Source organism: Spodoptera frugiperda, chromosome 14 (assembly GCF_023101765.2).
Source record: "Spodoptera frugiperda isolate SF20-4 chromosome 14, AGI-APGP_CSIRO_Sfru_2.0, whole genome shotgun sequence".
Lineage (NCBI taxonomy): Eukaryota > Metazoa > Arthropoda > Insecta > Lepidoptera > Noctuidae > Spodoptera > Spodoptera frugiperda.
Window position 1 is genome coordinate 4,740,598 of NC_064225.1, and position 15,437 is coordinate 4,756,034.

General features: G+C 34.7%; 1 protein-coding gene across 2 annotated transcripts in view; it reads right to left on the reverse strand.

Annotated features, from left to right (window-relative positions):
• LOC118279247 (protein Wnt-1) overlaps positions 1 to 15,437 on the reverse strand; it is an 88,301-nt gene that overhangs the window by 5,711 nt on the left and 67,153 nt on the right. For both annotated transcript variants that reach the window (XM_050698254.1, XM_050698255.1), the window contains exons 2-3: positions 5,761 to 5,908; positions 1,477 to 1,597 (exon numbers count right to left, since the gene is read on the reverse strand). In XM_050698254.1, the coding sequence (XP_050554211.1) occupies positions 1,477 to 1,597; positions 5,761 to 5,908 (269 nt within the window). The remainder of the gene's footprint in view (positions 1 to 1,476; positions 1,598 to 5,760; positions 5,909 to 15,437) is intronic.

Genomic DNA, 15,437 nt, shown 5'->3' on the forward strand with positions numbered 1-15,437 from the left:
GTATCGAACAAGAACATATCACAAAAGCAAATTCCGCTAAATCGATTTAAATTCTAAAAACGAAACAGAAAATCTACGCAGAAGTTCGTTGACCAGTAATCTTTGATGCAACCAATGAATTAGATCCCTTAAAAGGCATACAAATAGAACTTGAGACCCGTGAAGCTAAAGGAATAGAGGGGAATGGAAGGTCAACAAAGCTGGTTACGGTGTAGTACTTTACAGTAAACAACCTGAGCGGCTCCATCAACAACACCCAGACCGAGTAATCGACATTTGAAAATAAACATTTCACGTCTAAGACGATGAAGTTCTATGAAATTGGTCTTGATGTAAACTTATACACAAACTTTGATTTTGATCAGCAACGGAAGAACACGTCAAATGGTATGCTCACATTCTCGTTTGTTAGTAAGAACAACTGTGGAGTAAGTGCATCGCTTTGTGCATCTTGTCTTGTCACTAATGGATGTAGAGGAGATAGGTAATGGATAATCTTGAAATGTAGTCCAAGAGCTTATTCTCACAGAAATGTTGCGCATAATTCGAATTTTTAGAAAAGTGCAAGTATTTATGACATTTAAAGGGGGGAAATCGACAATGTGTTTTTCCGCCTTGGGCGAGGCGCGAGGGAGTACCTAACTCTTATTGACTTAAAAGAACCTCGTTTCTAATGTTTTTTGAGCCGGAGCCCCGGCAAATCGCATCTCAAGTATTCATGGCCTTACTAGCTGTTGTCATACACTTACATTTGTTCCCACTCTTAGACTTTGCCATCATTCCTATTGGACAACATCAATGAAATAATAAACTCTACAAATTCCTTTAAGCCTTTAACTACCATCAGAAAACTGTTGAAGGCAAATCCTCCACTAACGTAGGTCACCGGTGACCTACACGGCAGTTAACGTGTTAACAAATACAAAATGAGAATCTATTGTGGCTCTAAAACAATTCAGTTCTACTTCGAGACTGTGTTGTCGGAAGATAAACATCGGCGTTGACTGACAACCTCTTACGTAAACCTACTTCAAACACATGGGCTTGCAGCGATCATTTCAAACTTGAGTGATGATTGCTACTCCTTATTATTAAATTTATATTTAAGTAGGATTCTGTTGCGAAATATTTATGATTGTGTAAGAAAGAACTATTCGAGAATTTATAAAAACGATCATTGCAGAAATAAGTTTTAGCTGATGTCTTGTATAATTATGTATATTCTTGTTATTTATATTTGTGTAATATTATCATCATCTTATATGTAGTATATGTGTGTATGTATCTATTTGTTTCATACGTCTATTACATCGATCTATTCATCAAATATTACTTAGGTACTATCTAAATTTTCATGTCAGACTCATTTATCCCAACAGTATCGTCTCCGTAACGCCTAAAGGTTGACAAAAAAGAATTCCTATGGCATTATGTCCGCCTTTTATACCATGGTTTAAATAAATAAAATATACTTACTGAACTTAAGCACACCGCCGAAGATGTCAGTAGAATTCTCCACAGTGCTGCAGTTCCACCTGCTGTGTCGGAACTGGTGCTGGCACTCTTCCACCGCCTGCTGGGCTCCGGTTTGTAGGACCTGGAAGCAGTAACAATCCTTATTGTACCACAGGAAATCTAAATAAAAAAAATATTGAATATTATATTATGTGTCGCAAACTTTAGGTAAACAACACGAACTTATTCCAAATAATAGAATTTTTGGTGATCCGTGCAGATTTCCCGAAAAAAATATAAAGAAGTCTTCATTTCTTTTCTCTGTTCTTCAAAGTTTAGGCTAATAGGCATTACCTATTCCTATCACTCGTTTTGTGTGAAAAGCAGTATTTTGGCTGTCGACAATTTAACCAAGTTGTTGAATATATTCTTCTTCTGCCCCGTCTATTTCTGATTTTCTTAAGGTCATCGCATGTCAGTCATACAGGAAAAACAAACATTTACAAATGCTTTTTCATAAAGGTCAATGTATAGTATACTAGCTTCTGCCCGCGACTTTTGCTGCGTTCCTGTGGGATAAAAATTAGTCTGTGTGTGGTTATTCCAGACACAAACTTTTGCATTTCTATTATCACAAACTTTCGCATTCCTAATATTAGGAAGAGTAAGATCTATTGTACCTAATAAAGTTTTGCTGGTTGTCACTATGTCCATAATAGTATGCAATATTTGGAAAACAAATCCTAAACACTTTACCTAATTCTTTTAAAACTACACTCACTCATTACATAAAAATTCTCCATTTTATACAGATAATATACAGTTGCTAACTTTTATTTTAGCGTAAAAAAACTCTTGGACATCAAATAGCAATAAAAATTCGTATCACATCATAATCTTATATCGTTGAGGGCAGTAAAATTTCAAATTATACTCATAAAGGCTGCTTAAGCTTTTACGCGGAATATAAAAACATTGATAGTATAGAAGCGGTCACTTTTAAAAATATAAAAGTAACTTTTGAATGATAAAAGACGTACTCGTACAAAAATCCTTAAAAATGTTTTATCAAACGCTTTACTAGATTCATTGAAAACTGTGAAGGAAAACTATTTAATATTCGGATCAGTCAAATATGAAACAAAATGATATTTATGATTAGGTCATTTCCAAAATGCTACCTTTTTATGGGATAGGGGGCAAATGAGCAGACGGATCACTTCATGGTAAGCGATGACCGCCACTCATGGACACTCGCAACACCGGAGGAGTCACAATTGCGTTGCCGGCCTTTTAAAAGGAATACGCTCTTTTCTTGAAGGTTTTAAGGTCGTATCGGTCATAAATACTGCCGACGAAAGCTCATTCTAGTTTTGCTTTGCGAGGCAGAAAGTTTCGTGAGAAGCGCACAGCTGTGGCCTGCCAACTATCTATATGATAGGGATGGAAGTGCTGTCGTGTAGGTCGCTGACGAAAAGACGCGACAGGTATCAGACCTATCTTTGCACATAAACCCATCAGTATCAGATCAGCAGTTTAACCGAAAAACCACAACAACAAACCTAACTTTAGCATTCACAATACCAGTTACTATTACATTAAAATGTAACGAAACAACACCTACAATAATTAAAACATCAACATAACTCATAAAGCCGTTTATTTAAACCGATTTACCGATAAATCATACCGATTAATTCAATAATTCTTACAATATCTACATAGCGATCTCAATTAACCGAGAAATCGTTAAGATTTAACTTTACGATCGAATTAACGAGTACGAGTATTGCGAATAAGAATTGTAATGTTTTATTAACTAAAATAAAATTGTCATTAAATGAAGTTAGGACGCCGGTTGTTTTATGCGCTCGTAAACGTTACATTTCGTACTGTGTTATATCAGTTAATGTTAGTTATAATTTGGTAGGATAATTATGTGAATTTCTTGAGTGACTCACAGAAAACCGACATGAAACAACGCTTGCATTGTGTTTCGTTGTGTGAATGAGATTTCCGAAGGCCCAATAACCCCTTTCCAAACCAATGATTTCCTAACAACCCTTAAATTTATAACCCCTAAAAGCCGGCAATGCACTTGTAACGCCTCTGGTGTTTCGGGTGTCATGGGCGGCGGCGATTGCTTACCATCAGGTGACCCGTCTGCTTGTTTACCGGCTATAACATAAAAAACAATAAAAGTTGTACTGAAATATCCTTTCGCATTTGCGTAAAAGAAACTTCAGTTTTACTCCCGATAATAGTACGCTTTTATAGTAGCCTTATAATGCTATTTAGTTCATAAGACCTGCATCTAATATTAAGTAGTTTCTTTAATTTGATTTTTATTAATCACTTAAATTTTATTGCGAACCAGTTCTGTAGGCTTGTTTTACTATTAAACTATTAGAAGCTAAAGACGCATTTAACTTTTATTAATATTAGGACTAATCTCCAAGTTTATTAATATTTTAAACTGACAATGCTTCGGTACAGGTTTATTAAAAAGAGCTCCTACTCAGTCTTTACCTTAACTTGTAGAAATGACGTATTTGTTTCCACTCCCAATCTTTGATACGTCTTATCTAAGCATTCTTATCTTAGGTATATGCCAAAATAAAAAAGGGTCTAATATTTTTCATTACCTAACTGACGGCCTATATAGATTTTTAATTTTCATATACCCGTCATCATCTCTATTTGAATGTGAAACTCTAAAAAACATAAATAATGAAGTGTGAAACCAAGCCTTAACTCCTTTCACGTATGAGCACCTCTAGCTAATCGAGTTATTTATGCAAGCAGGATTGAACTGACTTACTTTCCGACTCGAAGTGACAAGCGTAGGCGATTCACACGGAGTAGTAAGCTAATGGAGTTCAATACAAGTTGTACCTACTGTATTCTTTGTGTTAAGAAAAATCTTCTTAATGTTTTAGTATAATTTGAATGCTTTTCTTGTCATTTTATGTCATAGGCATGCAATACTATAGCATTTCCTCAGTTTAATTATTTACAGACAGATTCCAAGATAAGACACAATATTTTATTAAACATTGCCCTACTCTCGATTTTTATTTAACACTGGCTACTTCCGCGCGGTTACACCCACTCTGCTCGGCTCCTATTGATCTTAGCGTGATGTTATATAGCCTATAACCTTTCTCGATAAATGCGCTATCCAACACAAAAATAATTATTCAAATCGGACCAGTAGTTCCTGAGATTAGCGCGTTCAAACAAACAAACTCTTCAGCTTTATAATATTAGTATAGATACTTAAATAAATTACACTGAAATTTAATTTACATTACAAATTAAAGATAACGATTATACAGTTCTAGAAAGCATACCTAGACAATAAATATAAAATATGAACCTCTACCAAGGCTTGAAACTAGTCGAGTTCCTCGTCAAACAGTTACGTGTGTAAGCTGATAACATAATAATTAACACCTAGACAATTTTAGACGTGCAGATAAATCATGGTTCCCAAAATGTCTCTTCTCATTTAGGACATAGTTTTGACTCTCCATTCGCTGTATAATCCATGCAACTAGCCCACACAATAACACAAGTATTGGACCTAATCATTGTTTATGCACGGACTTGCATATGCAATATATTTACGATCCGGACTTGTTTAAGAGAACATGTTTTTCTAGGACATAATAAAACTTTGTAAGTATTACAAAATTGTTTTCAAAAAATAAACCTAAATGGTAACAAAATAAGGATGTATTCTGAATACGATGTGTTTATCTAAAACTATAGGCTTAGCTTCCTCAAGAGACTCGAAGAACTATTTCTTGTTATACAACTCTATTTTAGTAATTAGCAGGATTTAATTTAATTTTCTACTTCTTGATTTTAACCTTTTTTGTTATTTCGTTTGGTAACTTAAAATGTACTCTAAAGAACTTGACTGTACGGTTAACGGGGTGGCTGGGCAACTGGCCGCCGTATAACAGGTAGCGGGTTTGATTCCCGCACGGAGCAACTCTTTGTGTAATCCTCAAATTGTGCCTTCAGGTCTGTGTATGACATATGTGAATTTGTATGTTTGTAAACGTAACCTTGAAAACAAATCCTTTTTTTAAGAGATAGAGAAGAAAGTTCATTGGTTCAACCCCACAGTATTTAAAATTCCCATCTAAATAGTAACTAATCATACCATAAACATACTTTTGATAACATTTTAGGCAACGCACACGAAACTCTTCTGATGTTGCGGATATTCCTGAGCGACACCAATTGCTTACCATCAGGCGATCCGTGTTAAAAACCAAAGTCTCATAATCTCACCTTAATCATAGTATCGGACAGCATACACAGTTGTTTCTGTCGTTCGACCAGAAACTCTAGTCTGTGGCAGTTCTCTTTGTGCAACGCTGTGAACGTCTCCAGAGACGTGTTACCGGGCTGAGTCTGCGGCCGTGGCGCGGCTAGGTTCCTGTAAAGAAGAGATATTTCGATAAATAATTATGTTAATAAATGGGTTTAAGGTATAAAATGTAAAGATTGGTAAGAACGATTGACGATTGAGGGATAATGACTGAAATTAACAACTGTATCCTTAGTATGAGTTTCGAAACGAGAGCGCGTTCGGTCTGATTGGTTAATTTATTCGAGACGGCCAATCCGAACCGAACGCGCCCTCATTTCGATTACCAAAAAACGTAAAGCATCTTGTACTAAGGGTACTGATTTCAATCGGACCTGTCTAAATTATTGAGAGAAATTCAACTGTATAAAATCTGCATTCATCCAAGTATTTTGGATTTTAGAGTTTCCTAAAAGAACTTAGGGTTTTAGATGAAAGGTACCCAAACGATTATCATAAAGAAAAGTACTACTTAACAATAAATCTATAAGTTTTTAAAGCCTTTAGTAAACTATTATTGACAAATAAAATCTATAAATAACAATCTGATTAAACATTCGAAAATATAGTAAAAATATCTAACAGGATACACCATACACAATCCTTTACGCAAACGATAAAGTCAGAAATGTATCCCGTAGTCGCAGCACAAACACTTGAATGTCGACAGTTCCTGACAAACACAGGATAGTGGTTACTAAGAAATAAACATAGCTAATTTGCTTGTTCTGTAATAAGCCCCCACACTGAAGTACTAAACGAGTTCCGTGTAATAAAATAACAATGTTGAACATCATAAAATGAAAAGCCAGCTTAACACACGAGAGTCCTTAAAGAAACAATAGCAAAAATATAAGGTAATTAAAAGTCGAGACGTCCGCTCGATGCGGCCTCCTCCACTCAAATGCGAAATGCCACTTGAATAAAACAAAACTCGCTATTACCTACCCTCGGCTTTTGTTCCATTTTTCGAAAAAATATTCTCTATTCAAACGGACCAATGCGAGGCGGGCGCGGCACGACCGTTGATTGGCCGACGACCTCTCAAGTGCAAGTGGAAATAAAAGTGCTTGGGTAAATGAGGCGTGTTGTCTCTTTCTGGCTTGTTGAATAAGTATGGCGTTGTTTCGTTCTGTTTTTCGTTTTAATTGCAAGCTTGAGAGGATGTGTAAAGGGTTGTAGGACCTTGAGTGTTGCACGTGCACCGGAGTTCCGTCGGGGTAGCGCATTCAACGGTTAAATAGGGAAGGGAACGTTGTTTACGTCATCATGTAATTAGATAGGATTTGTGACGTAATAAGTCCCCGTAGCGAGGTCAATGGTGCTTGATGGAAACCTTCTTATATTGTGGACCTTTTTTTGCTTGTATTAGGCTTAATTAGTACTCGTTGGTTGTTTTAATTGCTAAGGTTTGTTCAGGTATGGTTTAACTGTTTTATGTGGAATGGAGTTGTACTTGGTAATGTTATTTTTATGTTATGTTATTATATGATGTTTCCTCAAGGTGGAGTTTATTGCTTGTTTTTTTCCATTCGAAGCTACACGCAGAAACAAGGACCTAACTTCACTGACAGACAGACAGATCGACAATTCAACTTGACGTTTCAAAAGTGTCTGTTTAAGGAATAATTGAAATAAATGCTTTGAATTTAATTTTGATAATTAAGATTCAGTTTTTTATGACATAGAAAATATGTAGGAACTTGAAATGTATGTTTAAAAGCGACAGAATTGTTTACGAAACATTATCTGTAATTATACGACCTCTGCATAAAAGGGGTTTGTTATAATCCTCATGTTTGGCAGACGGGCTAAAAATTATAGTTTATAAGATTTAAGATTATTAAAAAGTTCCACTGTTCAGTCTCTGTCAAATGGGTAATTCTATAGTTAGCTCTGATAAAATTTGTGATATTTAAACAATGCCAACATGCAATTTATAAAAATTGGTAGCGATATATGATTTAAAATAAAAAAAAAAACAAAATTGAAACAACGTTTAAAAGTATAACGTCTTCTAAAAAGTATAAAGTAACTATTATTAGTCCAAGTCGAAAAATGAAATTATTGAAATCGATTCAGGCGTTTTCTAATAATCGCTGAACATACGCAAAAAATGCCGACAAATGTTAATGTTAACCTCCTCCCTTATTTTAGAAGTCGGTTAATATTACCAAACTCCTTATAAAAAGTACCAAAACACTACCTTAATTCAGGCCATTTTAAATCTCTCCACTATTTGTATTAAAAACGGCCGGAAGCCACTTAGGAATGGTAAAAGCGGAAATGGATCGCTTGGTTGTAAGTTGGTAACACAATTAGTCAGTGTTGCCAACCTTATGGGGTGTGGACACGCGATGCGTTGGGTTAAAAACTTTTTGGTTTATTCTTTTTTTATTTTAAATCGGTTTTAGGACCTAATGATACAGTGGAAGTTACGCTTATCATTATAATAATAATATGTCAGTAGTTATACTCAATCTATTGGAAAATTACCTTTATACATACGAATAAAGAAATCCCACCCAAAACATAAATGTGAAAGGCTGCCAAGTTCGATAATATTGGAATGCTTCGCCTATAAAAGAAGTGAGATCTAAATAAGTACCAAGTTCCATACACAGACCTCAGTTAAAAATGATATAACAAATTGGCAAGTTTTCACACACTTTGTTATAAACCTACTAAACGCAATGAGTCAAGTATATAATTTTCTATTAAAACTTGCCAAGTTATATCATTTTTAAATGAGGTCTGTGTATGGAACTTGGTACTTATTTAGATCTCACTTCTTTTATAGGCGAAGCATTCCAATATTATCGAACTTGGCAGCCTTTCACATTTATGTTTTGGGTGGGATTTCATTTATTTTTGTAAGGTTTATTTTCTTTTTTTCTTATTTTACTTTACTTTGACTAAATACAAACCTTCGTAACGAATTTTAGGTCGGTACGACCATTGGAAGATATAGATATTTTTTTTTGTTTTAGATTCTTAAGGGTATGAATTTACACCTTCATTATTTTTAAAACCGACTCACACTTGGCCATTTTCAGATTTTTTCCTTTATCTTGACCCAAAGACCTACCTCCATGCCAAATTTCAAGTCAATACGACTATTGGAAGTGGTCTAGGTTTTTGATGAGTGAGTGAGTGAGTCAGTCAGTCAGTGAGTGTATAGTAAAAATAGCGATTTTCTGACGTATCTCAAGATCTACAATAGGTACATTAATGAAATTTTGTATTTTAGATTAAGTAGGTCTCGACAGATCTAGAAATTTCATATGCGTAGATAAAATAGATTTTGAGTTATAGGTGGGTCGAACTTGGCCCGAAATGGTTCGTGTAATATAACCCACGGCCGGTGTGTCGGTTTTTTTGCTCGAACTTGGCGGACACACTGCCGTGTGTCTAGATAGTAAAAACTATGTTTTACATAGAGCCGCGCTGTTTGTAATGCTGATCATGACTATGAGCCCCTGGTACGGCTGAAATTAGTCGAGTTACCTCGTCAAGTAGTTAGTGAACCATAAAATATAATTAGTAATTCTTACGAGTGTTAAGATTTTCTATATTTTAAAACATTAAATACACCAAAAATAATAAACTTTTTTGTTTTTATCTGTTTTAATAATGTTTCTCTGTTCTGGCTAATCTCTGAAATAGCTAGACCGATTTTAACGGAACTCTTATTAGCAGGTATCTAATATACTAAATAGTAACTTTAGCTCCTTTTATTAGTCACAAAGTCCGTCATCCATGCAAGCGAAGCCACAGACATCATCTAGCCAAAAATACAATACACAATTATGACATACATATAACCATATTCCCTTAAAAGCAATAATATAACAACTACACCTTTCCAACACCTTAAAAAAACTTCCCACAAAAAGTTTACTTAAAAAAAAAACACGTTTAAATATTTAAAGTTCATAAAACTGTAATAAGTCAAGTTAGCGGTTTCTTTAAAAAAAAAATAAGTCAGAGTAGACAAATTTCAAGTTTGTACCGTCCCAACACGTCCCGTATACCGCTAACCACGTTAACTTGAGCAATTACTTAAAAATCTTACAAAGCAAATATTGATAATGTGTTCGTGTGAACACTACGCCGCTTATCAGGGCCCTAAGAAGGCGCTTTCGAATGTCGAAATGGACATTTTCGATAGATAAAGAAAGGTGTTGGTCGATGACTTTTGATTTTTCACTGACTGTAGAAATAGAATAATTTTTTTGCTAGTTCTACTCTTTAAAAGGTCTTCATTTGACTGAGTACCTATGGATGGGTACTCTTACGAGTATGCTTTACATTGAACAAAGATGAAACATGAGGGCGTTCGGCACTCGGATTGGCCGGCGCGAGTGAATCAACCAATGAGAGAACCCACTGCTTACCATGAGTCCCATAGGAATGCAGATGAGCTAAAAATAAGGGTTGTGTTTTTAATTTGAGGTCTAGAAAATCAGACAAAGAAGGAACGAAAACAGTTAACTAAAAATTACAGTTTACTCACGTATTATTACTGAACAAAAGCTCTACTAGTTTTCGACGTCGACGTCGCGCAGCCTACTGCTACAGCGACTGTGACTCGAAACTAATAGAGCTTTTCTCCATTAATAATACGTGTATAAACCGTGATTTTTAGTAATTAACTAATATGTGTCACGATTGTTATTATAAAAATACATCGAAACTAGTATCGAATTGACTCGATTCAAAAACTCCAATCGATTAATCCCAGCACCTTATTCCCCACAACAAAACTAGGTAAATCACAACCAATCTTATAGTTGTAACCGACACTACTTGACGTAAATAGCCTATCAGAGTTGGCGACAAAACAGAAATTATCATAAATCGTTGCTCTTGCACACTTAGCCTACTTTATTTGATTCCACTTTTAAAATGTCAATATTTTAAATAGGTACGGTAGTTTAACTGACAAGAATGACTTTGATTCTTGTATTATCTTTATTGAAGTGTTTGCCGTTGTTAAGCTTTTAGGTTGAATTTAAATATATTTGAATGAGGCAAATAAAATTGGTTGTTTTATTTACAATGAAAGTAGCAGCGTTGTTTTGCTTTGTAATAAGAACTTTGATTAAAAAAACAATGCATAATTATGAAAATATAAAATTTGGTTTTAAGTTGTAATTACATACTCATATCACATCAATTTTAATTGCCCGCTTCTCATGCATGAGAGCGCGGGTTCGAAACATACCAACGGCAAGTTATATGTACTTTTTAAGATTAAGTAAACACTGAAAGAAACCCGCGCTTATAATTTCTAATTATAAGTTACAATCGCCAACCCGCTTCGAGCAAGTGTGGTGATTAACACTCAAACCTTCTCCGTGTGAGAAGAGGTCTTTGGCCAGTAATAGCCACTTATAGGCTGATGATGTAATGACATCAATAAAATTTTAATAAAAAAAACTACCAATTACTTCGACAATTCTTGCAATTCCCATACCCATCTTCTAACTAGTAGTCTTCTTAGCTTAAACACAAAACCCAAATAATCTACCAACCATTAAACACAATCAATGATCCAATATTACATTAAAAATATATCCTCAAATTCACATATTTCAAACCACAGAATCGGTGGTAATATGCAGTTTTGCAGTAATAATAATCTTTAGTCGGCAAGGTGGTGGCGATTTCACGGCTCACCTCGCACTAATAGAGTTTCTATCCCAATCATAATTGACATTAGTTATAGTATGAATCTTTTAAAAGAATTCAAGAAAGGGGGAGGTTTTAAAGACGTTACAATTTTTCTAGACTATTTTTTGGTTATTTGAGCAGATACAATGAGGTATAAGCCGGGTTTTGTTCATATTCAAGGGCGATTTAGCATGTTTCGCCATTTGCGTTATAAATCCCATGTAATAAGGGATGAGCCTATTGCCATATACTGGGCATAATTCCAGACTCCATGCTACTACTGACAAGTTTTCAAAAAACCGAAAATAGCCCAGTAATACTTAGCTTGACCTGAGAATCGAACCTGAGACCCCTTGCCCTGCAGTCGCAACGGTGACTACTCGATCAACGTGGCAGTCATAGGACAGATAATCGATCAGTCATAGGACATTGATCAATGGTAGTAAATACATTAAACGATACCCTATCATTGAATTTACTTACAATAAATAACACATTCGTGTCATATACCAAAAAGAAAGTTCTAAACACACCATTAACACTCAGAATTTCACTCAGATTTACCACGAATAACATTCAGAATTTTGCACAACCACTAATACTGCTTCGATACACAATGACCCTAGTTACAGGGCTAAAAATGCAGCGTAAAATCAAATCGTATACGCTACGCACTTTCAATAGGCCATACTTCTAGGAAGGTAGCTAGGAAACACGTAAATTTTGATACACAAAATGCTTTAGCGAATCTCCTTTGAACAATGTCAAAACATCGTAAGTATGGTTCGTAGAAATTGTTGAAACTTCCCTTTGTGTGTTCACAATGGGTGTGTTAAGGCGAAAATTTTCATGGAAATCTTTTATGATTAGTGATTATGAGTAAGTAAGTAAGTATGCGTGATTTTCCATCATTAGTGTTCTTGTTAATTATGTTGTTTGAAGATAGACTTCTTCGTAACTGGATTAACTGCACTTCGAACACCCCTCTTGATTTCTCGTTTACCATAATCCCCGCGTTTGGAAGATAGAGAAAAGTCGCGGTTGGGTGACTGTATTTAAAGTATGCTGTTGCTCATTCCTTGGTAGTTGCTCGTAACTAATATTTTATCCATAGATCTATATCCATGTTATTACGCTTGGTAATTCGATGGAAAGATCAAGTCTATGTTACCAAATGTTTTGTTAATTCGAACTTATAGGCATTAAACTCTTGACAGTTCGAAGAGAAAGAAAAGGACAGAACAATGTCAAAACTGGCAGGGTTCAGTACAGACATTTTGAGCAAATTCAAATTTCAGACCATTTGTTGTTTCTGACGTTCGGTACTTATAATCAAGGAGAGTATGTAATTAGTATCAATTTTATAATCCATCCAAAATTACATACATACACTAGTCAAATTCATAACTCTTTATGGGAATGGGGAAATAGAACCATGAAGCTTTGATTAACCATTTCATCAAATACTTGATAAATCCACGGCACGACTATTAATAGGTATTAACTCTTTCAACATACACACTCCTATACCTTTCTTATTATCCTCTCAATAAATACCTAATTAAGTACAAAAAGCAATTAACACATTATTCCGAACTCTATCTCTCACACACTAAAGTTGAAATTTGTAAATGCGTAAATGCGAAATATGTTATGAAGGAACATTTTATTCTAAGTGCATTCAAGGTTTTATATGTTGCTATTGGACCTTCTTTGTAGCTTTAAAGTGCATATAAAGTTAATATTTTTAAACAATTTTAAGTCCAAATAAATGATGTGCTGAAATGTCTCTCACTATAAGCTTTGGTATACAGCAAAATTGTATACTTCTCACTTATGTTTAATATAACATGCCGTGTTTGTTGTGTCGTCGATTTTTTTTTTTAATAATACTTTGCCACTAGTATTTTCGACTGTGTCGTTGTGGTTGCGTTTACTTCTCCTGCCAAAGTTGAATTCGATAATTTATTTATTTGACTAAAGAAAGTAGTAATTAATTTTCACTGTATGATTAATTGGTTTGTACGACAGGCGGCTGTGCAAGATGTAACGAGTTCAATTTCAGCGTGTTAGCAAATATTAATACACAAACACACAAACTGATATTTTTGGTCTATTTATTCTATCGACTTATACTCGTAACTACCGTAACTTATTAATAGTCTTTTCCATAAATAACCCGTATTATAAACATTATTAATTCCCATTCACAGAAACCTTAGCAATAAATTAAAAACACATTGAGCTCCATTAATGTTATATATCGTCCATTAAATGCGTTCATTCAGAATTTTGATTACGAAAATATTTTCTAATAAAAAATTATGAATGGCCGCTGACTAAATGATATCGTGACATGCAATAGTGTTACTGTAAGATTATTTTGTATAACATAGATGCAAGTTCGGTTCTTAATTATTTCAAGTCGCAAAGTGACTTTGAAAGTTAGTATTATTTAATGGCATAAGCCGGTAAACGAGGAGACGGATCACCTGATGGTAAGCAATCGCCACAGCCCATGGACACTCGAAACACCAGAGGCGTTACAAATACGTTGCCGGCCTTTTAGAGGTTAGGAATTTAAGGGTTGTTAGGAAATCGGTGATTGGGAAGATACTTCGGGCCGCTTCGGAGATTAAAATGCAAAATATTATTATTATGTTCGCCTTGGGTGAAACGAGAGAGAGAGTGTGTCAAAGTCATACTGGCTGAAAGCCACCCCGTTCCCACTCCTGCTTCGAACCGAAACCCCAGTAACCCTTGATGTTCTCCGCATCTCTTGAGCTACGACGGATTAATGATAGAATGACAACACTTAAAACGATGTAAAACATTGGTAAACATAGGTAGGCGTGCTCCATCTTTGGCCACATCTATGGTTACCAAGAGACAAGACTGTTGCCTATTAAGAATAAAAAACCAACATTAAATGTTGAACTAGTACTAACGTCTTCACTTTTCACTTACCACCTACATATTAAAATGTTGTATCGCAACATTTATTTATTACACAAACTTGTCTACACACGTTAACCAACTTACTAACGTGCATAATTACACAAAATTAACCCTTAAAGCTAGGAAGGTAAGGTTGGTGTAAAAAGTATAAAATTTTGTAAACGATTTCGACACCGGACGCAAGCCAACAACTACTTTCCTGTTGTGATAACAGTAATTAGGCTAATTACTTGTAAATTATTATGTTAAGAAGATCATTATTTTAGTAGTTACACACACAACTTCTGAATAAACGGTCTCGGATTCGAGTAAACGGATCACCTGATGGTAAGCAACCTTTTTTTTAAGAGGAGGAAATCACACAATTACTTCTCCCGCCTTGGGTGGGGCGAAAAGGAAATCAAAATAAGTTTAGAGTTAGAACTAAACTAGGACAATATAATAAATAAATTACAAAATGTATCTCAAACAATAAACCTATTATCTGCCTTATAAACGTACCTCAACCTATCCTGTCGAATTCAATTGATTTACAAACTTATTGCAAAATTAATAAAGCTGATAATTTATTAAAGGAATTAAATGGATTGGATAAGGTTGACTAGCATGCGTTTCTACAATAAACTTAATAATTTAGTAGCAAATAAAACTTAGACTATCAAACAGTCAAATAAAATAATATAATGGGACATGTATAAAGTTCGGAATGTCAGTGATTTAATTGTATTCAATACTAATAATAGATCGTAATTATTTAATATTAGTTTATTGTAAGCACTACTGTTAAGTCAAAGATCGCTAGTTTATTCCAGTACAAGTAGCCTTTTGCAGTTGTTTAGTCCTTTGAGTATGAAAATGTGCCTGATTTTGATGATACATAATAACTCTTTAGTTAATTTTGACACAGAAAACCGACGTCAAATGACGCTTGCGTTGTGTGAGTGAGGTTACTGGAGGCCCATTT